The sequence below is a fragment of the Arachis hypogaea genome, chromosome 3, assembly GCF_003086295.3.
Source record: "Arachis hypogaea cultivar Tifrunner chromosome 3, arahy.Tifrunner.gnm2.J5K5, whole genome shotgun sequence".
NCBI classification, from domain to species: Eukaryota; Viridiplantae; Streptophyta; class Magnoliopsida; order Fabales; family Fabaceae; genus Arachis; species Arachis hypogaea.
The window spans coordinates 20,560,950-20,587,452 of record NC_092038.1 but is presented as its reverse complement, the minus strand read 5'-3'; the positions used below and the strand labels follow the sequence as shown (position 1 = coordinate 20,587,452).

Below are 26,503 nucleotides of genomic sequence, written 5' to 3'. Positions count from 1 at the left end.
TTGTGGAGGAAGCTATTGGACACTCTGGTGGCATCTAGGTGCTTTGGGACTCTAGGGTTTGGAAAGTTGATATCCTGATAAACAACTTGTTCATATGTTGGTCTCCTGCAATAATACCTCTCCTTGGCTTCTTACAAATGTGTATGGTAGTCCTCAAAAGGTTAACCGTAATATTTTTTGGAATAGCCTGAGGCAGATTTCTGATAATATCAATCATCCTTGGTGTGTAATGGACGATTTCAATGCCACCCTCAATGATCATGACATAAGAGGAGGTGCTCTTAGGTCCAATTATGGTTCCTGTTTAGATTTTCAGTCATGCATTTCGAATTGTGGTTTAATTGATCTGGGTTTCAATGGTTGGCTCTTTATGTGGAGACGAAGAAATTTAGTGGTCAGATTGGATCGTGCTCTTGGCAACTTGGATTGGCAGATGAAATTTTCTGAGGCATATGTAAAACACCTCCCTATGTTAAAATCTGATCATGCCTTGCTGCGCTTTCAACTTTTGTCTATGTCGACTACTAATAGAGGTAAAAGACCTTTCTGTTTTGTAGCTGTTTAGCTGACTCATCCTGACTTTGATAACATGGTTGGGAATTCTCGAAAAGTTAAAATTTTTTTACCGATGCTATTAACAATTTCAGAGAGTCTTTAAAGGAATGGAACCTTTTGATTTTTAGGGATATATTTAAGAGAAAGAGGATAATTTTGCACAAACTTCAAGGTATTACTAAGGTTCTTGCTAAAGCCTGTAATAGTTATCTTGAGGATTTGCAGTTTCAGTTGTGTAGGAATTTTGAGAAAATCTTAGCGCAAGAGGAACTTTTGTGGTTTTAAAAGTCTAGGGCTAAGTGGATTGAATTTGGGGATATAAATACTAGATTCTTTCATGGCTCCACCATGGTGAGGAGAAGGAGAAATAAGGTGCTGTCTTTTCAGAATGATGCGGGTGATTAGATTTCTGATAAAAATGATTTAGAACAGCTCACCTTTTCCTTCTTTGCTAATCTCTACTAGGATAGTTTTGAGGTCTCCCCTTTTGCTCTAAATCATGCCTTTTCGCCCCTTTGTGATGCTGATATTAATATCATCGGGAAGATGGTGATCCCGATAAAGATTAAGGATGCTATTTTTGAAATTGGAAGTTTTAAAGCTCCAGAAAGATATGGGATTCAGGCCATCTTCTATTAACATCAGTGGGATAGAATTGGTGTCGATTTTTGCAATTTGGTGCAACATATTTTTCTCAATCCCACCTGTGTTAGTGACATCAATGAGATGTTCATTACTCTTATTCCTAGAGTCGAACATGTTTCTAACATCAAACAAATGCGGCCGATTAGCTTATGCAATGTCTCATATAAAGTGATCACAAAAGTTATTGCTAGCCGAATGAGAAGGATTATGGATAAGTTAATCAGTCCCACCCATTATGATTTTGTTCTTGGGCGGCACAGTTCTGATAACATTATTATTACTCAAGAAGTCATTCACTTTATGGAGAATAAGAAGGGGCAGAAAGGATGGATGACTATCAAGATTGACCTAGAAAAAGCTTATGATAGATTGAAGTGGTCTTTTGTAAAGGATATATTAATTGATGTTGGGCTTCCCTCCCATATCATTGAGTTGATGTATTCCTGTTCTCCACACTAGAATGAAAGTCCTTTGGAATGGCAAAGAACCTGATGAGTTTGCTCCGTCCAGGGGTATTCGGCAAGGTGATCCCGTCTCGTCTTACATTTTTGTTCTCTATATTGAGAATGCTTGAAATGCCTTCACGTCAGCTCCAAGACGGCAGTTAGAGATACTTGGAAGAGAAAAAATATTTTATAAAAATACTTGTATTTAAATAACATGTGAAAAAATAGAATTAAAATGAATACATTTAAAGGTATTGAGAATTTTGAATTTATAGAAAAAAAAAAGAGAAAAAAACTAGTGAAACGACTAGTTTGGTGCACGACATTCAATTTCAAAGACTAAAATGAATCACTTAATGCAAAGTGAGGAACTAATTTGGTGCATCTACAATGATGACATAACGGATTACACATGGACGGATACTATTGCGACACGTCACACAAACTAACACATGACCAAATAACATTGTGACACGTGGTACAACCATCTACGTCAGTATATTACATGTCACTGGTCAACACATCATCATACCATTACACGTGGCCAAACTATGGAGTGACACATATCACTAATAGTCCACGTCATCAAGCCATGTCATCACACCGTTAACAAAAAATGGGTCAGGGACTAATAAAAAATTGGTGCAATTAGAATCTCAGTGACAATTTTAGTGTACGATACTAATCTTAAAAAACTATTTGAGTTTAACTCACTTACCAGTCATTCAAAATTACATATAAAAAACATTAATAATTAATTAAATTTCTATTTTTTATACTGTCATCGATTTTTATATTATATTTTGTATGGATTTATAAAAAATGAGTGGCATTATTAAAAGAAAAACGATGTTATTATCTCAGAAATTATTTTTCACATGGAATATACATTGGTATTTTTGCTCAATATTGAAAAAGGAGATGTTTTGCACCGTTGTGGGTGTCAGGTTCAACACGCCGGGGGACGTAGTGATAGGTCTGTTAGAGGCGTGACAATTTTCTAGCAACACGCAGGAGGCGTGGTGACGTGGTGCGTGTTGCCTCTGAATCCTGAAAGTGTTATAGGTCTTCGCTCGTTTTCGAGGAACCTGCAGCAACACGGAGAGCGTGTTGCAGGTGATCTACATGCAGGAGACACTCCCTACCCCGGTAACCACCGACTCTCATTGAAGCTCTATAAACTGAGCTTGTTGGTGGAATGCATCATGTGTATGTTATACGATGCAAAGTGTGTGTTACACTAAGAAAGAAGAAGAAGATAAGCTGAAGAAGAGAGATAAAATAAAAAGTTAACCGTATGTTGTGATGTAAAAAGTGTGTGTTAATGAGAGTTAGGATTTAGGTGTGTTTAAAGAAAAAAAATTATATAAAAAAATTATGATTAAAAATGGTATGTAATTATATGACACTTGAACAACATATCATTAATTATTTGGATCATCCAATTTATGTAAGTTGATAAATTTTATTATTTTATATATTTAAACTACAATTTTTTTAATTTTTGTTGTTGTCAGTTTATACGAAAATATAATATTATTATTTTATTATTATTTTTTTGTATCTTATTAATATTTTTGAATAATAAAAAAATTTATCCAATATAATTATATTTTATTTTATATAAATGTAAATATTATTTATATTTATTTATTTTTGAAAATAAATATTATTTAAATTTTTTTATTTTAAAATATAAATATTATTAAATATTTTATTTATTTTTAAAAACAAATATTATTTTTATTTATTTATTTATTTTCAAATATAAATATTAAATGTATTTATTTATAACATTTAAATAAGTAAATTTTTTTATTTAATTAGAAAAAACAATATTTTATATTTATGTAAATTATTATTATAAATATTTATTTTTAATAATTTTTATTTATTTAAACTAACGTTTAGTGAATAAATATATTTCTGTTGAACTAGCTAAATAGGAATTTGATGGTTCATATATTGGATCCGACGCAGATGTGGAATCCGATGGTTGAAAATTACTTATGCTCAATGGGATTCTAGCATGTCTCTAGGATTGGGTTCATAAAAGGATTTTACCCCTTATTAGCTGCTTTGGTGGAAAGGTGGGTGAGGTTACTGTGACACTAGAAGATGTTACTCATATATTTAGCCTATCTATTGATGGAAAGCCTGTGATTAGCTAGATAGATAGTAGTAGCGACTTCCTACAGAGTCAGAGCATAGCTATATTCGGTCGCGAACTGGTTGTTAATTAGTAGTTCTTCAAAATCTTATATAAAGTTGGGTTGGGTTCGGGGTATCAGAGACGCAAAGACATTGGACATTGAAGAATCTATTAAGAGATACGTCAGATGCCAGTTTTTTGTTTGTTGGGTTCAACCCTATTCACGGATAAGTCGACCATATATGCCCACACGAAGTATCTACAGTTGCTTCGCGATTTCGAGCGGATCAGTATGTCTTGCGCATCTTTATAGGGCATTATGTCGTGCATCATAGTATGATACTAAGGAGATGAACCATTATGGCGTTAAGATTGAAATTACGCATAAAAGGTGGGACGTTCATCGGTTGACTAACTGCGGGATGAACCACTACATTCTCCGCTGCTGCCTCGACTCCCATATCACCATCCTCGTCTTCGTTGCTGGCTTTATAAGTGGTTTTGAAATCTTTTTCGCTATCACTGTTCATTCCTTCGTACACTGCAACTCTATCATCCTCTATATCTAAATCATTTTGAATCACATTTGCCTTTACGTCTTCAAACTCCACATACAACTCAATCTGTGGCTATCGCATCTAAGTCTGCTGGTGAATTTGAAATGTATTTTGCATACTCGCTTCGTCAATGATCGGCATAATATCAAACTGTATTAGACCACAAAAAATTATAACTAGATTCCGGTACAAAATACTACTCACTCTCCTCAACATACCGTTCTCCATGCTTTGATAGAGACCGTTCTAAAGCTCCATCAATGTCATGGTACATGAAACCAGAAACGAAAACAGATTCTGACACACAAACCTCACTTCTTCATGAATATTCTATTGGGAATAAGGAGTATGACCACAATCCAATCAATCATGTGACAAATAATTTGTTATTGTTATTATATTAAAATATTAATATAATAAGGTCCTTGATTAAATTTAGAAATTTATCATTGTGATAGTGATCATAATATTAAGAGATAAATCTGTTATAATTTAATCTAAATTGTTCTTGGTTATAAGATTATTAAAAAGGACATTAATAATCCGAAAAGATCAATATATATAGAGATATGACCATTGGATGAAAATTAATATATCTCATTTATTAAATTATATATATATATATATATATATATATATATATATATATATATATATATATATATATATATATAGATGGTACATATAGAGATATGACCATTGAACTGACCCACTCTGAGAATTCCTAATAGTTATAATTACCGTATATTTGTCAATAGGATATTCTCAAGATGAATATAGTAATAGAGTTTCCTTTGACCTGCGACTGTCATAGTAATTAACAATGTATTTATTATACTTTGATTCCGGACACCTAATACCCTAGGGTGCTAGTTGAATGGGTATTGGGTACAATTTAAATACTTGTAGAATTAATGATTAGTCAATAAGGAATCCGTCAACTCTCGGTAAAGAGTTTGAGCTCTATGATTATAACGACTGAGATGAATAAAACCTTGGCCAAGGAAATTGAATGAATGAAGAAATGAGTTTCTTAAGTCATTTACAATTCATTATAATAATGGTAACAAGTTACAGTTTGACAATTAAACCATACTCTAAAGGTTAACCAAGAGCTGGAAAGATGGAATGAATTATACTTTGTTCTTCTGAGCTGGAAAGATGGAAGGAATTATACTTTGTTCTTCTGAGGTTCTTAGTAAAAATAGATCTTTAAGGATTACTTTCTTTTATTTCGCTGCGTGTTATGAACACATGGTAATCCTTCATATTTCGTATAATCTTACCGTTGCGATACACTACCAAGTTTGTGATACCCTCCATTACACTAGCAACACAATCAAAGAACACTCTTCGGTTTGGTTTGGTAAAACTTTTCGAAGAGGTGCTTGTGCCTTTTAAAAGCTCAAGCTCCTCATTTTATATTTGGTAAATCAAAAAGATCATGTGCTTGTACTTGCAGCTTTTAAAAGATCGACGTACTTTTAAAAGCACCCAAGGTAGAGCTTTTCAAAGTTGGCTTATGCTTTTCAAAATTTAAAAATATAATATAACTTTATATGTTAACTAATTTTCAAATTTAATGCTTACATTTATGTCTATTATAGTATTTTTAAATTTTAAAAGCTATTTTACCAATCGCAATTATTGTTGCTTGTGTTTATTTAAAGCTATTTTTAATTTGATTTACTAAATATAAATACTACAACTTTTAAAAAATCATCTTTTAAAAATTATTTTTTATAAACTACTTTTAAAAAGTAAAAACTTTACTAATCTAATAGACGCCCTCCATGTACTACAGTTCTATGCAACTAGACTTCACCACGTAGCAATCACGCCCTCTATCCCCACTTGCAACATTCAACACGCTCCCCACATGTTGTGACTTTCATGTGACAAGTCCATCAATTGATAAATACACTCATTACACTTATTTCTAACTAAAACACCGATAATAAACGCATAACCAAATTTTTTAGTCTTCTTATCTCTTATAAATAAACTATTTTTTTATTTTTCTTTTTTATAAACTGCTGTGATTTGTAGCGTGATTCTCTCCTCATAAACTGCTATGACTAATAGTGCAGTTTATGTCATGTCATTTTCTCTTCATAAATCACTATAACTTATAGTAATTTATGCTTTATATGCAAAAAAGGTAAAATACTACAACTCATGCGATTTATATAGAAAAAAAAATGTGTATACATACTTAAGCAAATCTCACTTATTTTAATTGTATAATTTTAAATCTCAATTAATTTAATAATATAATTCGTCCTAAATTAATAGTGAAGATTAAAATATATATTTTTTAATTTTATAAAAATTTAAACTAAACAAAAGTTATATGGATCAAATAAAAAATAAATATTTTATAAAAATGAAAAACTTATTTAATCCTTAAATTTTTAACATAAATTAATTAATAGTGCTCAAACTTCAAACTTCAAAGTTAAAAATACAGCTACCTCCGATTGAATGTAAAATTGTAAACCGCAACCGAAACTTTAAAATACTGGGGGAAAAAAAACTCAGTTGTCGAGGCTAATCCATGCTTTTCCTTCTGCGTTGGTAATACTTTATTTTGGATAAGAATAATCTATATAAAAATACGCATTATTTGTGATACTAAATTACTAATACAGTATGAAATATGAAATGAGTTTTATTCGTACAGTGATTTAATTTTTGTACCAACAATAAAATAGCTCACGAGAAATGGCATACGTGGTTATTATGCCGGAAGCCCGGAACCAATTTGCACACGCGAAAGTGGTCTAAAACATTTATATTCTAATATGCTATAAAAAAAAAGTACTATCATGAATATTTTATAATTATTTTTATAAAAAATATATTTTTTTATTATGAGATAATAAATTATAAAATATAATTTAATATGTTATAAAAATATTATTTTTTTTAAATATGACTAAATAAATAAAACACATTTTTAACACAAATGTTTTTATAAAAAAATATTTTTAATATTTTCATTTGAGTAAATACCTACAAAAATTTATCAAAAATAACATACTATAAAAAAGCAATTACCAAATATATTCATAAAATAATCTTCCTGCAATATGCTATACTTATATGTCTACACAACACACACAATTATATACAGAAAAAGTCTAAAAAAATAATTTTTAATTGAACAATTTTAATAAATAAAATTATAATTTAAAAATTAAAATAAATAAAATAATTTTAAAAAATTAACTAATATTAACAGAAAAAAAAAACTATCTAACATTCCTCTTACATAAATCACTAGTCAAGTGTTGAAGAAGTTACTTTTTCAGTGAGATATTAAATTACACTACCTAGTGTAACGAGTGATTTAAGATATTCAGCGGTAAAGTTCACGTAGTCGTTACAACTTACAACCATGATTGTTACTTTGCTACACTTTATGTCGATATTGTATCAAAATTTGTTGGATTAAATATTTACTGCTAGGCCACAAACTACGGGTGATATTATCACTTCCAAAATTGGTAATATCATGTTTTGGAATATTTTAAAAATCATCCTTTATCATCATTAATTATTTTTCAAAAATTTTTATTAATAACATAAATAAAAAATTATTTTCGATTAAAATGTGACAACTTTATCTCTCAGAAGACCATAGTTATTGATAAAGGTACAGTGGAATTTATAGTAACGCTAATTAACAGTTTCCATCTTCTAGGATCAGTTGGAAACTCGAACACAAACTTATTTTCATACCACATATAACTACTAATAAGAACACTACGTTAATTAAGGTCTTCAATTCTAAGGCTAGAGTCAGAAGTAAGTTAAGTTGGGTTATACTAGAAAGATCTTGTTCAGTTCTTAAAAATTGAGTTTGATTTACGATTGGACTCATTTACAATCGAGTTTATTTTTTAAGTCCAAGCTTAGTCAGCGAAAGCTCACAAATTGACTTTAGTTTACGAATTAACTCAAATAATAAGAATATAATCTATAATTTTATATCAATAAATTATAATTTATATATTTTAAAAATAAAAAAGAATCAATTTTATATCATCAATAAATTATAAATTTTTTATTTATATCTTATATCAAAATTATATATAAAAAATAAATATAAAATTTTTAATAATTAAGATCATTAATATATATATATAATTATATATTACTATTTCATATGTATATTTATAATATTAAAATATAAATTAAATGTATATAGAATATGTGTATTAATATATATATATATATATATATATATATATATATATATATATATATATATATATATATATAATCGAGCCAACTTACGAGCTAATGAGTTAAATTTATTCAAACTTAAACTCGACTCATTTAATTTATAAACTTAATTCTAGGCTCAAACTTGACTCACCAGTTCACGAATTTAATTTATCAAGCTATTAACAAATTAAATTCAAACTGGCTCATGAATTGAGTTGAGTCGCTCCCAACCCATCTAAGGCTAACATTAATAAAATAAAAGCAACACAATTGTTTATATCTTACACTACATAGGTCTATCATTACAATGGCTACTGGTGAAGCATACACTGTTCAACATAATAAAAATTCAATGGAGAATCAAAATAAAGAGAAGAAAACATATTAAATCAGCTAATCAATCCGCTTGAAACAAAATGATTAATAAACTAATAAAGTAAGAACTCGGGGGCAAGTCAAAGTTTCCACACTGAAGTGAAGTGTTTTTCAGCCTTTAGGTCTTTACCGCTTTGTGGTGTCTGCCACAAACACAAAGCCTTAAACCCTTTCTCTCTACTCTCTCCATAGCCTCTTCAATTCAATGCATCCAAAACTTGCAGGCTCCAAACACCGAACCCCAACTTTGAGTCTCCATTTCTCACCTCAAAAGAAGAGACAACAATAGAAAAAAGCAAACACATTCCTTGGAATATGTAACAAAATTTACCTAATATCTCGGCATTGCTTAGCTTAATGTCCCCACATTTGGAAATTGAGATTTTTATAGAATTATTGTTGTTCTCAAAGCTTCAAATTTTCCATACCCCATCTTTAGCAAGGAAGGATCTTCATCATTTGCAGTTAGAAAGAAAACCCCTTTTCACTTTGTTTACTCATATTGTTAGACCCCACTTATGCCCAAAAAGAGAAAACAGCATAATACAATTTATTAGAAGTAATTAGAAGTAATTACTAGTTTGTACATTTCTAATCACTATTATCTCAGATGGGTGTTCTTCACTTTACACTCCTCTGCTTCATTTTACTACATTCATGGAAGATTGCAGCTTATAATGATGAAGATTGGAAGAAAGCCACTGCAACATTCACCAAAGACACTGATGAAGGATCTCTCGTTACTGGTACTACATTTTCATTTTGATAAATGACAATGTCTTAGCATAAAAAACTACAGTAACTGAAAAATGTGGATTTGCATGTGTTGCAGAAGGAGCTTGTGGCTATGGAGATATTCACAAGGCAAGTTATGGAAAACACAGTGCTGGATTGAGCAGCATTTTGTTCAACAGAGGGAGTGCTTGTGGGGCTTGCTATGAAATCAGGTGTGTTGACCACATCTTGTGGTGTGTTTGTTAGGATTTGGTTGAATTAGTCCCACATTGCTTAGGATAGCAAATGGAGTGGGTGGCCTAGGCTATAAATATGAGGCTAAGTTCTCCATTTGTTTTTGCACCAGTCAGAAACACTTTAAGCTTGTATCTGATTTTTCTTTTCCTCTGTACTCTTTGATTAGAGAGTGTTGTGAGGTGTAGTTAGATATTTGCTTTGAAAGAGTGTGGGTGTACTGGGGTGCCGGTGAGAGAAAGAAGTCTATGTGTTGTAACAATTTTCACATAGTGATATTCTCTGGTTGTCATTTGACAACGGCCGTGGTTTTTTCTCCGGTAATTGGAGTTTCCACGTTAAATTCTTGTGTTGTGATTGTGTCTATTTTATTTCTCTGTCAAAGGTGTTTTCTCAAGGGGGAATTGTGTCTTATTCCCAACAAGTGGTATCAGAGCTTCGGTTCGGTGGGATTTATTCTTAGTATGCTCTGTGGTTGCAGCCTAGTCTAATCTCTTTGGTTGCTGTTGTTGTTGCTGGAAGGCAGTGTGACACTGTGAGAGTGCAGTTTGGAAAAGGTTCTGGCTAAGGAAAGACTTGGTATTTAAGTGTGTCCATTGTGACCCACCTCTCTTTCCTGGGGACCCTTCCTAGTGCACGGTCTACAGTTGAGTTATACTATTCCAGTATACGGTTGCAACAATGTCTGGATATTCAAGTGCTGTGAAGCTTGAAATAGAGAAATTTGATGGAAGAATCAATTTTGGCTTGTGGCAAGTACAAGTCAAGGATGTGTTGATACAATCAGGTTTGCACAAGGCGTTGAAGGAGAAGATCTCTGGTTGCTCTCTCTATGAGAGAAGATGATGTTCTCTAGAAGACAAGAAGTATCCTCATGGTATTACCGCACTGCCATGGATAAGGATAAGTTGTGGCAATCGGGTCCACAATTGCACACGGGCATTGGTTGGCGTTGAGATGCAAGGTGTGTGGCGGAGTTAGGTCGATGGCTGAAGAACTTCCAGGAAAAGCCAATTTGGAAGTTGCACCATGAATTTTCAGCAAGGTTTCGATCTGTACCAAGGCGAAATTCTTGGAGTGGTCTAATTCCAAGTGAGTATACTTTCATGGTGGAGTATGATAGTTCTCTGAACTATGATTGTCGGTATAGACAATGGCAGCAAAGAATTGTCGGTGTTGACAATGGAAGCTGAAGATGTGTGACTATTTCAATCAAGGTGGAGATTGTTAGGATTTGGTTGAATTAGTCCCACATTGCTTAGGATAGCAAATGGAGTGGGTGGCCTAGGCTATAAATATGAGGCTAAGTTCTCCATTTGTTTTTGCACCAGTCAGAAACACTTTAAGCTTGTATCTGATTTTTCTTTTCCTCTGTACTCTTTGATTAGAGAGTGTTGTGAGGTGTAGTTAGATATTTGCTTTGAAAGAGTGTGGGTGTACTGGGGTGCCGGTGAGAGAAAGAAGTCTATGTGTTGTAACAATTTTCACATAGTGATATTCTCTGGTTGTCATTTGACAACGGCCGTGGTTTTTTCTCCGGTAATTGGAGTTTCCACGTTAAATTCTTGTGTTGTGATTGTGTCTATTTTATTTCTCTGTCAAAGGTGTTTTCTCAAGGGGGAATTGTGTCTTATTCCCAACAGTGTTATGGGAAGCCCTTCTATTGTTGTCACTGCTACAGATTTCTGTGCTCCAAATTATGGCCTCTCAGTTGATTATGGTGGATGGTGCAACTTTCCAAGAGAGCATTTTGAGATGTCACATGCCGCATTTGCCCAAATTGCAAAGAGTAAAGCTGATATTGTTCCAGTTCAGTATAGAAGGTAAAAAGGATCTTTCACTGATGAAAGATATAGAATGTGTTTAGTAAGTATAGATTAAATTACTCTACCAATCGTTTTACCAAATTTGTAATTAAGTCCCTATAGTTTTAAAAACCAATTTGGTCCTTGCATCATTTTAAACTTTGTAATTAGGTCCTTATCGTGCCAACAATATTAGAGTTATCAGAATATTCTGAAAATGAGAGGACATTCAGGTTTACAAATTTACCTTTAAGCGTGGTATCTTCGATTTGGGGAAGGATATTCTGCTAACTTTAATGTTTTTAACATGCGAAGGACCTGAATACCAGAAGGACCTGAATACCAAATCTAAAACGTGTAGGGACTCAATTGGAAGCTCTTAAACTATAGGAATTAGCAAAGTAATTTAACCGTAAGTATATTATGACAGAATACAGAGATATTGAAACATAGACAAGATATTAAAGTTGTGACAATAACATCCCTTGGAGTGAAGTGTAACATGCTTATATACTTTGCAGAGTGAAGTGTCAAAGAAGTGGTGGCCTAAAATACACAATGAGTGGAAATTCTCACTTCTATCAAGTTCTGGTAACCAATGTAGGACTTGATGGTGAGGTGGTTGCTATGAAAGTGAAGGGATCTAGAACAGGGTGGATCCCAATGGCAAGGAACTGGGGACAAAACTGGCATTGCAATGTCAATCTTCAGCGACAACCTTTGTCATTCGAGGTAACTGTCAGCAGTGGAAAAACATTAACATCTTACAATGTTGCCCCTGCGAATTGGCAATTTTTGCAGACATTTGAAGGAAAACAGTTTTCAGAATGATTAGAATCAGAATTTCATCAGAAATGCTGAGTTTTGCAAACTTTGCTTTATGAATCCAATGACAGAGCACAAGCTTGATTGTGCGAATTTTGCTCATAATTCATGATCTAGATTGGTTCAAGTCTGTGGTTAAAATGGTTAGAAAGAAAGTTTAGTAAGCAAATGGGTCATGTATGATTCTAATCCTTACAATTTCATCAATCAAAAGGCAGCCATTGATGGAATATATAGTCAGTCAAAAAGTAACAGTTATATGAAGCAAACAAATCAGTCTTTTTTCTATCTAGCAAGTTATTTTGTTGCTTGAGCTTTTTCTAATCCCTTAAGGGTATTTTTAATTGTGGGGTAAAAACGAAGTCAAAATTTTCATAGATAAACTTAATGCTTAAAATATACAGTATTCTCCACCCAATTTTACCCCCAACCAAGCATACCCTAAATATGAATATATCTTAGATCTTCCCCACAGGAAACCAGAGTTTGATTTTGAATTTCTAAGTTCAATTTATCAAACTTCAACATTTACACCAATGACACTTTGGTCAAATATTTTTTCTATATTACAGAGTGATACTTCTAAATAAATATCTTCAAAAAACTTTGGTTGAAATTGTCAGAGCTTATTGAATATAAGTTGGAGTGTATACTATGGAATCCTTGTGCTTCAACACTAACTAACAACCATAGAGGATGAACTAAACTGCCTATGACACGTCTAAAAAAAGTGTTACAAAGATTTTAGAAACTAATTCAAGGAATTCTATTTTGACTACAAATGTAAAAGCAAGATTAGAGCAAAATCTATCTGCATCTAAGCCTACAAATCTCAATCAATAGTTAGGACTAATGCTCTCCGCAAACCATGCTACAAAACCTGAAGGATTGGTAATTTGATATGTCAATTCTCCTCCTAAGCACTAACTTTAGCAAATTCAAAAGAACACAACTCATGTACACATTGGAAATAATTATTGACAAAAACGATATAGTCTTGATTGTTATGCAGCTGCTAGCATCGAATGAGCAGCACAACCACTCTCAACTTCATGTGTTTAAATTTGTTTGCATTAGCTTGCTTGAATTGTAACAAGTTCAAGAATTTTGTTTCTTTGAAAGTTGTATGTCCAGCTCCTAATATTCTTCTTCAACGTCCACTGCACCATCAAATGATTTGTTGTTATTATCACTAAATCTTTAATGTTTTCAATTTCAGCTTCTACTCAGTTTCCTTTATTAATAATATCAGACAAGAAGCACACTAATATATTTTTAGCATTTATAAAAAAATCTCCTACTCGTGTTACATTTTTATCATTGATGAATTCTGCATATAACACCATTAAATTCTATTTTCTTTTCTCCCTTGACCCCGTCTTCCATCTTCTGGCTTTTCTTACAATTTTCTTGACTCCTACACTTGCCTGTTTGCACCTCTTCCATTTCTTCCCATTTCTTCCCAAACTTCATTATCCTGTATTTGTTTATCTTCAAACAGTTTTTGGTTCCTGATTCTCCAAGTAACCCAGATAATAGTAAATCATAGATTAATCCACCGTCTTTTTTCGCATCTAACAACAATTTGGTGGCACCATGCCTCAAAAACATCTATAATTTTATCAGATTTTACCCAACAAATTTCTCCTGGTTGTAACGTTTTAACCCACGGAGATTTCACATATGCACAGTGTATAAATAAATGGTTCTCATCTTTTGTAATTTCAATGCCATAATTTATGACTTCAGGTTGTGGATGCGTCAAATGTGATTTTGCAAATCATATAGCCAAGGAGAGTAGTAATAGATAATACCAAATCTTTACATATGATTGCATATTCTTATCTAATATTTTGGTTCTGTGATTATGTTTACTCAAATAAGTGACAAACTTTATGGTGTGGATGTGATAGTATTTGATGGAGAAATAAACTCTCAATATTAAATCTTTTTAATTGTTTGTTATTATTTTTAGTCATAAATTATGCTTTATTATAGTAGTTATTTTTATCTTTGTTGAATGCATTTTTAATTAGGGCCAATGGAAATAATTCACAAAATTTTTTGTTGGAAAAACACTTAAAAGATGATATTAAAAAATTATTTACAGATTAAATATACAATTCGTGCTTAGGCATAGACTTCGGTTAAATATACATATAATTTTGTAAACAAATTATAACAAAGTAGATTAAATACATGATCTGTGATTAACCATATACTAGGATCTAGTTATTATAACTAAATGTCACTTAGTTAGTATTCATTGTTTGTGTAACTATATTTAAACAAAAAAACATAATAGTTTTTACATTTAAGTGGAATATATTCATATCGATAAAATTATTTGACTTCTGAAAAAGAGATGATGTAACAATCTTATACATTGTACAATAAATTTTTAACAAGAGTAGTTTTTTAAATTAAAAGTAATAATTATTAGTATAAATAGACATATTCAACAAATTTTTACAATAGATCAATATTTGGCCCGCGCGTAACGCGAATTTTATACTAGTTTAATTTATAAATTAAAACTAATATGATTAACATTTAAGGGCGTCATTTACTATCCTCTGTCCTGCCTTATAGATAACAGATGCTGCATATACCCAATAGATAAATCCAACATATCAGAATAAGAAAAATGTATGGAGACCTAATTTTGGAATTAGTAGTTCACATTCTTGGTATTTCACTTATTTCAGCACACCATAGGTTGGAATTGGAGGGATAACTCGAGATCTCTCTTATTTTTTAAAACAAAAATAGAACCAAAAATTAAGCAAATTGCAGACTTAACCGTCAGCGAAAATAAGGAAAACATAAATAGCACAACAAAGCTTTTGTTAAACAAAACAGATATTTATTAGGACACTTTACAAAGTAAGTGCTTAACTGAATACACTGCCCAACAAAGACACCGCTTTATCGGTTAGGCTGCATTTATTTCTGAAACCAGAATACACTAAAAATAAGACATAAAACACAGAGATACAAAATTTAATGTTCTTATATTCTGTTTAGTAATAAAATAGAATAAATTATAAAAATCTAATTTATTTTTTTTATTTAAAAAATTTAAAAAATATATAATAATAAAAATTTTATAAGAATAATAAAAAAATAAAAATAAATTATATTATTTATTAGTATCAGTGTCTTTTCTATCATAATGAACACAAAATACATTAATTTAATATCTCTAGATACAATGTCTCTATTCCTATCTCATCTATCAAATACGATTTTGATCCATATTTCATCTATTAAATACGATTTTGTATTTTTATATTCCTGTCTCAGTATTCCATCCCTATAAACAAATACAGCCTTACATGCTAAATGCCTAGCTTCAAACAACGTTTCCACCGAGTTATTCAAGTACTACAAAACTTCGGCCATAAATAAAAGAAATAATAGATGATGTCTATGAATTTAACAAGTTCACAAAAATAAAATAAAGAACTCTCCAACTATTTCTTAACCAACTAAACTATGAGTTAAGCAGGTAATACAAGTAGTTTATAGTTTTATATAAACTAAGATGTGACAAGTGAAGCTACTTCTACAAAGGGCGAGAGACAAATCCCATGGCAACCATCTTTTCCACCAAATCCTCATGCAGTTTAAGCTGCCCTGCTTTCCTCAACAGCTCTAGAACCATTTCATAAACAGATTGATTAGGTTTCAGTCCTTTTTCTTCAACCATCTCCTTCATAAACTTGTAGCAATTGTTCCAGTGCCCCTTTTCACAATACATTGAAATCAAAATTCGATAAGTATTCACATTGGGCTCAACTTGATTCTCATCCATCTCCTTCTTCAATTTCAAAACCATATCAATTGATTTTGAGTCCGCGAACATTCTCATCAATATATTGTAAGTTAATGTATTAGCCTGGCACTTCAGCTCCTTCATTCTAGCATACATCCTATGAGCAGCATTAACATCATGTAACTGAGCTATGCATCCAAAAATTGAATTGAAACTTGACGCGTTAGGAGAAACCCCTTTCTTAACCATTGAGTTGAGAACCTTCACAGCTTCTTCAAGATTCTCATCCCTGCAATGACTCTCAATTAGGAAATTATAAGTAATCGTATCAGCAGGACAATCCAGCCTCTTCATCTGATTGTAAACTTGCAAGACCTTTTCAGTCCTTCCAGCCTTCACATGAACTCGCATGAGACTATTGAAAGTAACCGCATTAGGATCGCAGCCGGCATCAATCATCTCTGAGAAAACATCATGAGCACGAGAAATCTGACCACACCGGCACAGTGAGTCAATCACAATGCTGTAAGTGTATGTGTTAGGCTTGATTCCAGCCAGTTTCATATCCCTGAAAACCTCCTCGGCTTTTGCTATATTCCCAGCCCTGCACCAACCATGAACTAAACTAGTGTACACTATAACATCAGGCTCAAACCTATCCTTAAGACTATCAAAAAATGATTGAGCTTCAATTGCTCTTCTCTTCCTGCATAAGCTACTAATCACAATTGAAAATGCAACAATATCAGGGAAGCAACCAAAGTCTTCCATGCGGTTAAAGGCGTGAACCGCCTCCGCAGCCAATCCGGCCCTCACGTATCGTCGGACAAGGACAGAAAACGTGTCGATGGTTATTTTGACTCTGCGAACTTTCATCAAATTGATCAAATGCCATGCTAAATCGAAATGCCTCAGCTTTCCGGCAAGGTCGATCATCTCGTTGTAGGGCTCAGGGGATGAAGGGAAGCCCTCGAGGGAGGTGGTCCAGTTGAAGAACGCGAGAGACTGGAGCAAGGGGATGCCATGGCGGACACCCCCGCATTTCTCGATAACCTTGCGGGTGACGGCGGGGGAAACAGTTTCTGTGGCGGAGATTTTGGAAAAACTGATGTTGAGATCGGGTATGGTGAAATTGGGGGTCGGTGGGGTGGCGTTGGGATTAGGGTTCTTGCGGTAGTGGTCTTTAATGAGAGAGTGAAATTTTTCTGCTATAAGGGTCTCTTGGGGTGACAGGTTAGTGGTTTGGGCAGTTTCTGTGGTTTCGTCTGTGTCATGAGCTTTTGAAATCAAAGCTTCGGAAGAAGAAGAATAGAGTTTGAAAGTGCAGAGTAAGAGTGGGGAAAGAGAGCTGTATAAGCTAACCCTTTGTTTGATGAAGGCCATGAAGAGGGATGGCACGCACTGCCACTGAGCAATTTAACTGAATATTGCACTTCAAGGTGACAGAAACTTCTCCGATGACTTTTGAAATTGGGAAGTGATGATGATAACTGAGAGCGGCTCCCTGGTTGAGTTATTGGCGGCGCTTTAGAATGGCAACGCCCTCGGCATCAATAGTTCTCACAAACCTCCTCATTCTGCATAAGCTAGACAGGGGTAAATTAGGTGCATAAAATATTTGACAAAGTATAAACTAAAGAGCTTATGTAAATGTTAATAAGATTTTTAAATCAATATAGAAGAGCCAGACAGGAAAAAACAACAGAGATCAGTTCATGAGACAAAACAGATAACTCTAATGCACATCTTTAAATCTTTATTCCATTGCTTTAACCTATGTCTGTAGTCATTCACGGTACTACCAGACTTCACTTAAACTGTAACACAGTTAAGTTGAGGATTTGATCAAAGGTTGAGAGAGTACCTTATCATCCTCATAAACCACAGTAGAAGGAATTTTTTATTGATGATCTTGTCAAATTTGTCCAACACGGAATAAAAGAGTAAGGATTTAAACAGTTAGAAATTAAACCTCAAGCACAAAAACGGATTGATACAACGACATAATATCTTAAAATAACAGGAAAAATGGTATACAAGGCTCAAGAAAGGAAAAAGAACAAAGAGAACAACAAATTAAATCAATTAGTTTTACATGCAAATACAATTCATCTAAACCTAACACAAATTAAATCAATCAGTTTTACATACAAATACAATTAGCATCAATACATTGAAAGAGCAAAAAGCCAGTATAAAAAATTAATAAGAAATACTATATAAAAAAGAAAAAAATAAATCTCACCTACAACAGAAGCAGAAACTCAGAAACAGTCAGGGACGTTTTTGATATGACCAGTAAACATCAGTTACACGTTATAGCTCGGCTACACATTAGGCCCAATCATAACCGACGATTTCATCATGAATGACCTTAAATCAATAACGTCGGATTCACCATTTATGCTCTTCCCAGACGTTACATCTGAAGGATAACGGCCAAACTTCTCCTGCTAATATAAAGCAGACAAAAGACCAAAAGAAGGTACGCAACTTTTTCAAGATTAAGAACTATCAACCCTACAATACTAACTTGAGCGTCGGAGTGCCTTTGCAGGTACCTACCCTCGCCGTTCATTCGTCGCCGACGTATACCTCGGTTCACTCTAGGAGTCCGCCGATCTTACCAGAGGACGAGCTATACCTCGGAATTACCAAGTAAGAACATTTGGCGCCCACCGTGGGGCCGAGCAACTCGAAAAACCATTTGCAAAGGTCCCAAAATACCCTTGAAACACTACCATGGCTGACGTCCCTCCCCCGACCCCATCTGAGCTCCTTCGGATGGTGACCGAACTTCAGCAAGCAAACCAACAAATGGCGGAGGAAAACTGAAGAATGCAGAAACAAATTGCGCAATTGGTTACTAATCGGCTGGAACACAATGATGATCTTCATAATCGAGAGGAAAATCATGAACGTCGGTCAATACCGACTCATGTTTCAGAAACGCCTCAGCAGGAAGAAGAAGAAGCTCAGCATACAGAAAGATCCCAACCAGGTGATGAGGAAGATGAGCGCGACAATTCTGCTGGACCATTCACGGCCGACATTATGAATTTTCAGCTGCCTCGACAGTTCACCCTGCCGAACACTCTGACCCCTTATGATGGATTGGGAGATCCAAAGCAGCATATCAAGAAATTCTGATCTATTATGATCGTTAATGGTGCATCTGACCCTATTTTATGCCGTTGTTTTCCATCTTTTTTAGACGGTCCTGCACTTGACTGATTTTGTTCTTTGCCTGCAGATTCAATATCACGTTTTCAAGAGCTGGCAAAGCAGTTCGAAGACCACTTTGCAGCATCTGCGATATACCTACATGATTCTGACTACCTGACGACGATCAAACAAGGACCACAAGAGAGCCTCAAGGATTATATCACTCGTTTTACAAAAGTCGCAATGAGGATCCCCGACCTTCATCCTGAAGTCCATCTCCATGCAATCAAGAGCGGCCTCCGTCCGGGCAAGTTTCAGGAGACGATAGCTGTGAGTAAACCAAAAACCTTGGCCGAATTCCGCGAAAAAGCCAAGGGACAGATAGATGTCGAAGAACTTCGACAAGCCCGCAAAACCGAAAAGTCAACCGCGGCCAAGGACGACGATAAGCCCCGCGACAGTAAGAAAGCATTCAAGCCGGTTCCCCGTTATGAGTCGTACACCCAATTCAACACAAAGAGAGATGACATTATTAAAGAAATACTCAACTCCAAATTGATCAAGCCTCCTCGTAAAGCCGGCGCTTATCCGGAGTCTAAGACCGTTGATAAATCCAAATACTGCACCTTTCATCAGAAACATGGTCACACAACGGATGAATGTGTGATCGCTAAAGATCTCCTAGAGCGCCTCGCAAGACAGGGACACCTGGACAAGTTCATTGCCGGGCGTATGCAGAAGAATACAACCTCGGCCTCCGACCTTGTGACAGCAAGTCCCTCATCAAAAGAAAAAGACAAAACACCAGCCCAACCCAGAGGAATCATAAATTGTATTTCAGGAGGATATGCAGGAGGCGGACATACCAGCTCGGCGCGGAAGAGAACTTATCGGGCCATGTTGGCCGTTACAGATGCCCCTAAAGTACCCCAGCCGGTCCAAGATCTGCCAGAGATGACTTTCGGATCAACCGACTTTAATCATACTGATGCTAATTACGACGATCCTGTAGTGATTTCTATCCAGTTGGGGGATCTAATAGTCCGTAAAGTGCTTCTCGACCCCGGAAGTAGTGCAGACGTCCTATTCTTTACAACCTTCGAAAAGATGAAACTAAGTAGCAAAATTTTGCAGCCATATCATGGAGACTTGGTCGGATTTTCCGGGGAACGAGTCCCTGTTTTGGGTTCCGTGTGGTTACAAACCACACTCGGTGAGCAACCATTATTTAAGACACAAGACATTCAATATCTTGTTGTCGACTGTTTTAGCCCTTATAATCTAATATTAGGTAGACCATTTTTGAATAAATTTACAGCAATTGTATCTACAGTTCATCTGTGTGTTAAGTTCCCTGTGCAGGATAATTTAGTGGCAACAATACATGGTGACCTCCATGAAGCTCGGCAATGCTATAATACAAGCCTGAAGCCGATCAAAAGGAACAACGTGGTTCAGATCAACTCCATCCAACCTGACCAACCAAGTTTAACGGAAATAGATCCCAGAGCCGACTTTGAAGATCGGCCCATGCCGAATGAAGATTTAGCAAAGGTGACCCTGACCGAGGACCCCGCCAAATACACATTCATGGGGACATCTATCAGTAAAGAGGAGAAGGAATCACTCACAACGTTTTTACGACAAAATGCCGACTTGTTTGCCTGGACATCTGCCGATATGCCCGGAATAGATCCATCTGTTATCACCCACAGGTTGGCAATTAATCCTGAAGTTCGCCCAGTCTCTCAAAAGAAAAGAAACCTCGGAGCAGAAAAACGCCTCGCGTCCCTGGCCGAGGTAAAAAAGCTCATTGCCGCGAATTTCATCAGAGAAATCAGGTTCACAACATGGCTCGCCAATGTTGTTATGGTAAAAAAGAGTAACGGTAAGTGGCGCATGTGCGTCGATTTTACTGACCTAAATAGGGCATGCCCCAAAGATGCTTATCCTTTACCATGTATTGACACTTTAGTTGACAATTCCTGTGGTTACGATTCGCTGAGTTTTATGGACGCATACTCTGGTTATAACCAGATCCTCATGCATCCATCAGACAAAGACAAAACTGCCTTTATAACTGAATATGGTAACTACTGCTATAATGTCATGCCTTTTGGTCTAAAGAATGCAGGTGCAACATATCAGCGATTAATGAATAAAGTCTTCGAGCACCAAATAGGTCGGAATATCGAAGTCTATGTGGACGACATGGTGGCAAAGACCATGGTCGGCAACTCTCACATACAGGACCTAGCTGAGATCTTCGGGCAGATCCGACGATATAACATGAGACTGAATCCCGAAAAGTGTGCGTTCGGAGTACGCAGGGGAAAATTCCTCGGATTCATTCTTACCAGCCGAGGAATTGAGGCAAACCCTGAAAAATGTCAGGCGATCCTTGATATGCAAAGCCCAAAAATGGTAAAGGAGGTGCAACGACTAACAGGACGCCTCGCCGCCTTATCCAGATTTCTACCCTGTTTGGCAGCAAAGTCTTTTACCTTTTTCCAATGTTTAAAAAAGAAAACAAAAAATTTTGAATGGACCGCAGACTGTGAATCAGCGTTTCAAAATTTAAAACAATTTCTTTCAAAACCACCAGTTTTACAAAAGCCAAAACCTAATGAGCCATTATATGTATACTTGTCTATTACTGATACAGCAATTAGTTCTGTCCTTGTAACAGAAACGCAGAAAGTTCAGCAACCGATCTATTTTGTGAGTAAATCACTGCAGGGTGCCGAGCTTCGTTACCCAAAATTGGAAAAGCTGGCGTTGGCCTTAGTCTTCTCCTCGAGACGACTCCGACCATATTTCCAAGGACACACTATCATCGTCAGAACCGAACAACCTCTTCGGCACGTCCTCTCAAAGCCGGAATTGGCAGGCAGACTTATCAAATGGGCAATCGAACTTTCTGAATTCGATATCCAATACCAGCCAAGAGGATCCGTCAAATCCCAATACCTAGCAGATTTTGTCGCAGAGCTTACCCAACCAAATATGGACGAGCAGAACTCGGCCTGGAGCCTGTTTGTAGATGGAGCTTCAAATCCACAAGGGTCAGGTGCAGGGGTATTACTCGAAAGTCCTGAAGGTATCATCCTCGAACATTCCCTCCGATTCTCCTTCAAGGCCAGTAATAACCAAGCCGAGTATGAAGCCCTCCTCGCTGGGCTCAGGTTAGCAATTGATTTACACATTACCTCCCTAAAGGTTTACTGCGATTCTCTATTAATAGTGCAACAGGTTAATCAAGTTTTTCAAACTAAAGATCAGCTTTTATTGAAATACTTAGAGCTTGTACAGCAATTGGTAAATGGCTTTCGAAAAATTGAAATTTGCCACATTCCTAGAGAACAAAATCATAGGGCTGATATTCTATCAAAACTAGCTACTACACAGTCACACACAGCAACATTATTACAGTCAACCTTAGACAAGCCGAGCATACATGTCATGAGCACTTTAAACATTTCCAATGAAACAAGTTGGCAACTACCTTACATACAGTATTTAAAAGAGGGTTCTCTTCCCAAAGAAATCTCAGATAAGAAAAGATTTCGACGACAAGCTTCTTTCTTTACTTTAATAAATAACACTCTGTATAGGCGGGGATACTCCCGACCTCTTTTGAAATGTCTGGACAGGAATGATGCTGATCTTGTGTTAGCCGAAGCCCATGAAGGAATATGTGGCATACATTCAGGGGCAAGAAGCCTCGCACAGAAAATACTTCGAGCCGGTTTTTACTGGCCGAGTTTATGGGAGGATAGCAGAAAGAAGGTCAGAACTTGTGACCAGTGTCAAAAACACGCACCGATCATTAACATCCCAGCGGAGCAGCTTCACCAGTCTATAATAAGCTGGCCGTTCAACCAGTGGGGAATCGACATCCTCGGCCCCTTTCCTACCGCACCAGGACAACTGAAATATTTGGTTGTGGCTATTGACTACTTCAGCAAATGGATTGAAGCACAACCCTTGGCAAGAATCACATCCTCCCAGATGATATCATTCGTTTGGAAACAAATCATATGCAGATTCGGAATTCCCCGGCATATTGTCACCGACAATGGTCGGCAGTTTACCGATCATAGTTTTAAAGACTTCCTACAGAAGCTGAAGATAAACCACCACTTTTCATCGGTGAACACCCACAATCTAATGGCTTAGCAGAAGCCGCCAACAAGGTCGTCCTACACGCTTTAAGGAAAAAGCTCGATAACGCCAAGGGACTCTGGGCCGAGCTAATCCCAGAGGTATTATGGTCGTACAATACCACCATGCATACATCAACAAAGGAAACACCTTTTAGGTTGGTCTATGGATCCGAGGCTATGATTCCCTTAGAAGTTTCACAACAATCATTAAGAGCCTTAGCAGAGAATCATGATCAAGCTCGCCGAGCAGAACTTGACTTGATAGAGGAAATCAGAAATACAGCAGCCGTCCGTCACCAGGCCCTTCAGCAACAACTAAATCAAAGACATGCCAAACGAGTAAAACCAAGGTCTTTCAACATCGGAGATCTGGTCCTAAGGAAAACCGAAGCGGCTCGGCGACCACCCTCCCACGGAAAGCTCGCAGCAACATGGGACGGACCCTACCGTATACTTGAAGTCCTCGGCAGAGGGGCTTACAGACTAGAACATTTGGATGGGACCAAGATTCCGAGTTCATGGAATGTCAATTCTTTAAAGCAATATTTCAGTTAAAACAAAAGCAGAGTGCTGGTACTCTTTTTTCTCACTTGAGATTTTTCCCAAAAAAGGGTTTTGCTCAAGGAGGTTTTAACGAGGCCAGCCTACCCGAGTTAAAATTGTAAGGTACTGCTTTACCCAAAGTTTGAATGCATTTATATACTTTTAACAGATTCTATCCGACCGAATTTATCTTATCATCAACAATCATAAGGGGTTTGTTACCTAATAAATCCCTTCGCAGACAAACAAATCATCAAAACATCATTTCAGCCCCACTAACGGGTATCAGACAACACAATTAGGAAAATCCAAAGCCTAATTACGCAGATTGTTAAAACAAAAAATAGTCACGAACATCAGTTCTACAAAACAAGAGCAAAACTGCTAACATACTACGCTGAACTATTACTTAACTAGGTTATCACCACCTTCCTCAATTACTTCCTCGTCATCTACAAGCTGGCCGTCCCGAATCACCTTGCCCGGATCCATCTCCCCAAAATCACCATCAGGCATCAGAAACTTCGCCTGCGTCACAGCACGGTAAAAACCTTCAGCAAAGGCATCAAGAATGTCACCTTCTCTACTAGCCTTGAATTCCTTCATCTGTGCAGTAAGGTCAGCAACTCGCTTATTCATATTCTCAACATCACTATTTTTCTTTTTTAATAGTTCGGCATCATTTTCACGATTCTCTTTTTCAACTTTTAACTCCTTTTCCAAATCAGAAAATTTCTTCTGCAATTCTGTTAAGGCTAATTCTCTAGCCGACAACTGTTCCTTTAGGACACCGACCTCTTCAACCTCAGTAGCCATCTTCTTATGCCTTTTTTCCTGGCTACGGCCAACACAAGCCAATCGAAAACCCAACACCTGAGGTTTAAATATTCCACCATTAAAAAACTTACAGACATAAGTTGTTAAGCGAAACCAATACTTAAAATAAATATACCTGCAGAAACTGATCAACTCCAACATCCCCTACCTCCTCCACCCGAGCTATATCAGCAACGCCCTGCACAACTTCGTCTGCAATAACATTAAACGGAAAACCTCGGTCCCAAAGAGATGAACCATCCCCATTGTTGTCAAAAGCGTGAAGCTTCTCCTGCTTCACACTAAAACTAGACAAGTCATCAAGCTGAATAACGGTTTCCTTATTCCCGGAAGTAGCACCACCCTCCGTCTTTCTTTTCTTAAAAACGATTCCTTTCTTTCTTGGGAGAGGCTGATCGACCTCTCCCCCAACCTCCACCTTCTCCGCATTCGATGAGGATCCTTCAAAGTTTTTAGACTTGAACCGAGCCCTAAGAGTCGAAGCAGTAACTCCAGGAAATTTCCCACCTGCCATAGAAACAACAAGAACACCATCAGCATAATAAAATTCTCATTTAATTGAAAAACACAAACAAAAGCATACCCTGATAACCTCACCAAAGTAATCAATAACAGCCGACTTATTAACCTCCCAAGGAAGCAACTCCGACACAGACACCAATCCCCCCTTGGATACCATCTCAATCAAAAAGGATATGATACACTCGTTCCTTTCAGATATCATTTCGGGACCCAAAATTTGTTGAGGTTGACAACACCAGTATAAGGGAAACTTTTCCCCAAGGTTTTCGTCCATATAAAAAGGAAAGTCCTCATCCACAGCCTTAACTTTCAGAAACATTTCTTTAAAATTTTTAAAGGAAGATTTGTACAATTTGAAAATCGCAAAACCAGGTGTGCTATTCAAGTTCACCCATAACCCTTTCCATACCCCTTTTGCCTGAAATAAGGAAAAGAAGAGCTCCAAATCTGGTTTAACCTCCAGAAATTCCATTAAAATCTGAAAACATCTTATGAAAGCCCAACAGTTAGGATGAACTTGTGAAGGAGCACAGTTCAATTGTTTCAGAATATCACATTCAAGCTGGCTAAAAGGAAGTCGAACCCTCAATTCCTCTAACACACAACTATACATATAAAAACTTTCAAAATCCTCTCTCCTATGAAAAACCCGATCTGACCGGTTGCATGGAAGTAACTCCAAGCAACAACCGGGTTTCACTATACCAGCAACACTAACCTGCCTAACACTATCCATATCCAGAAAAAGCGAAGCCCTTATTTTCACATCGCTGTCAACCCAGTCGTACGAACCACCATCATCAAAATGGGGCAAAGATTTACCCTTCTTTTCACTCATGGCTTTTGACGAAATCAGAGAGGGAGGAAGAAAAGATTCAAACGAAAAGAAGGGATTTTGTTACTAACCTTTACTGCCCATGGTGTTTAAAA

General features: G+C 35.9%; 3 protein-coding genes across 3 annotated transcripts; 2 read left to right on the top strand and 1 right to left on the bottom strand.

The window, feature by feature from the left end:
- The first annotated feature begins 9,059 nt into the window (after positions 1-9,059).
- LOC112789777 (expansin-A20) lies at positions 9,060-12,835 on the top strand. The gene is made up of 4 exons (XM_025831819.3): positions 9,060-9,709; positions 9,796-9,935; positions 11,550-11,755; positions 12,259-12,835. The coding sequence occupies exons 1-4, from the start codon at positions 9,574-9,576 to the stop codon at positions 12,566-12,568; spliced, it is 792 nt and encodes a 263-aa protein (XP_025687604.1). The 5' UTR covers positions 9,060-9,573; the 3' UTR covers positions 12,569-12,835.
- A 3,112-nt stretch (positions 12,836-15,947) lies between these two features.
- Positions 15,948-18,312, bottom strand: LOC112789776 (pentatricopeptide repeat-containing protein At1g20300, mitochondrial). Its single transcript, XM_025831817.3, has 2 exons — positions 18,205-18,312; positions 15,948-17,917 (listed from the first exon to the last, which is right to left on the bottom strand). Exon 2 carries the CDS (start codon positions 17,721-17,723, stop codon positions 16,131-16,133), a length of 1,593 nt encoding a protein of 530 aa, XP_025687602.1. The 5' UTR covers positions 17,724-17,917; positions 18,205-18,312; the 3' UTR covers positions 15,948-16,130.
- A 5,482-nt stretch (positions 18,313-23,794) lies between these two features.
- On the top strand, positions 23,795-24,226 carry LOC140183319 (uncharacterized). Its single transcript, XM_072231594.1, has one exon. The coding sequence runs from the start codon at positions 23,795-23,797 to the stop codon at positions 24,224-24,226; it is 432 nt and encodes a 143-aa protein (XP_072087695.1).
- The last annotated feature ends 2,277 nt before the right edge of the window (positions 24,227-26,503 follow it).

Bases quoted from the DNA above. Each gene is read 5' to 3' on its own strand.
- LOC112789777 (XM_025831819.3), top strand. From the start codon at position 9,574: ATGGGTGTTCTTCACTTTACACTCCTCTGCTTCATTTTACTACATTCA. The intron at 9,936-11,549 runs GTTTGTTAGGAT...TGTTTTCTCAAG, and splicing joins TTGACCACATCTTGTGGTGT to GGGGAATTGTGTCTTATTCC. The intron at 11,756-12,258 runs GTAAAAAGGATC...TATACTTTGCAG, and splicing joins GTTCCAGTTCAGTATAGAAG to AGTGAAGTGTCAAAGAAGTG.
- LOC112789776 (XM_025831817.3), bottom strand. From the start codon at position 17,723: ATGGCCTTCATCAAACAAAGGGTTAGCTTATACAGCTCTCTTTCCCCA.
- LOC140183319 (XM_072231594.1), top strand. From the start codon at position 23,795: ATGCATACATCAACAAAGGAAACACCTTTTAGGTTGGTCTATGGATCC.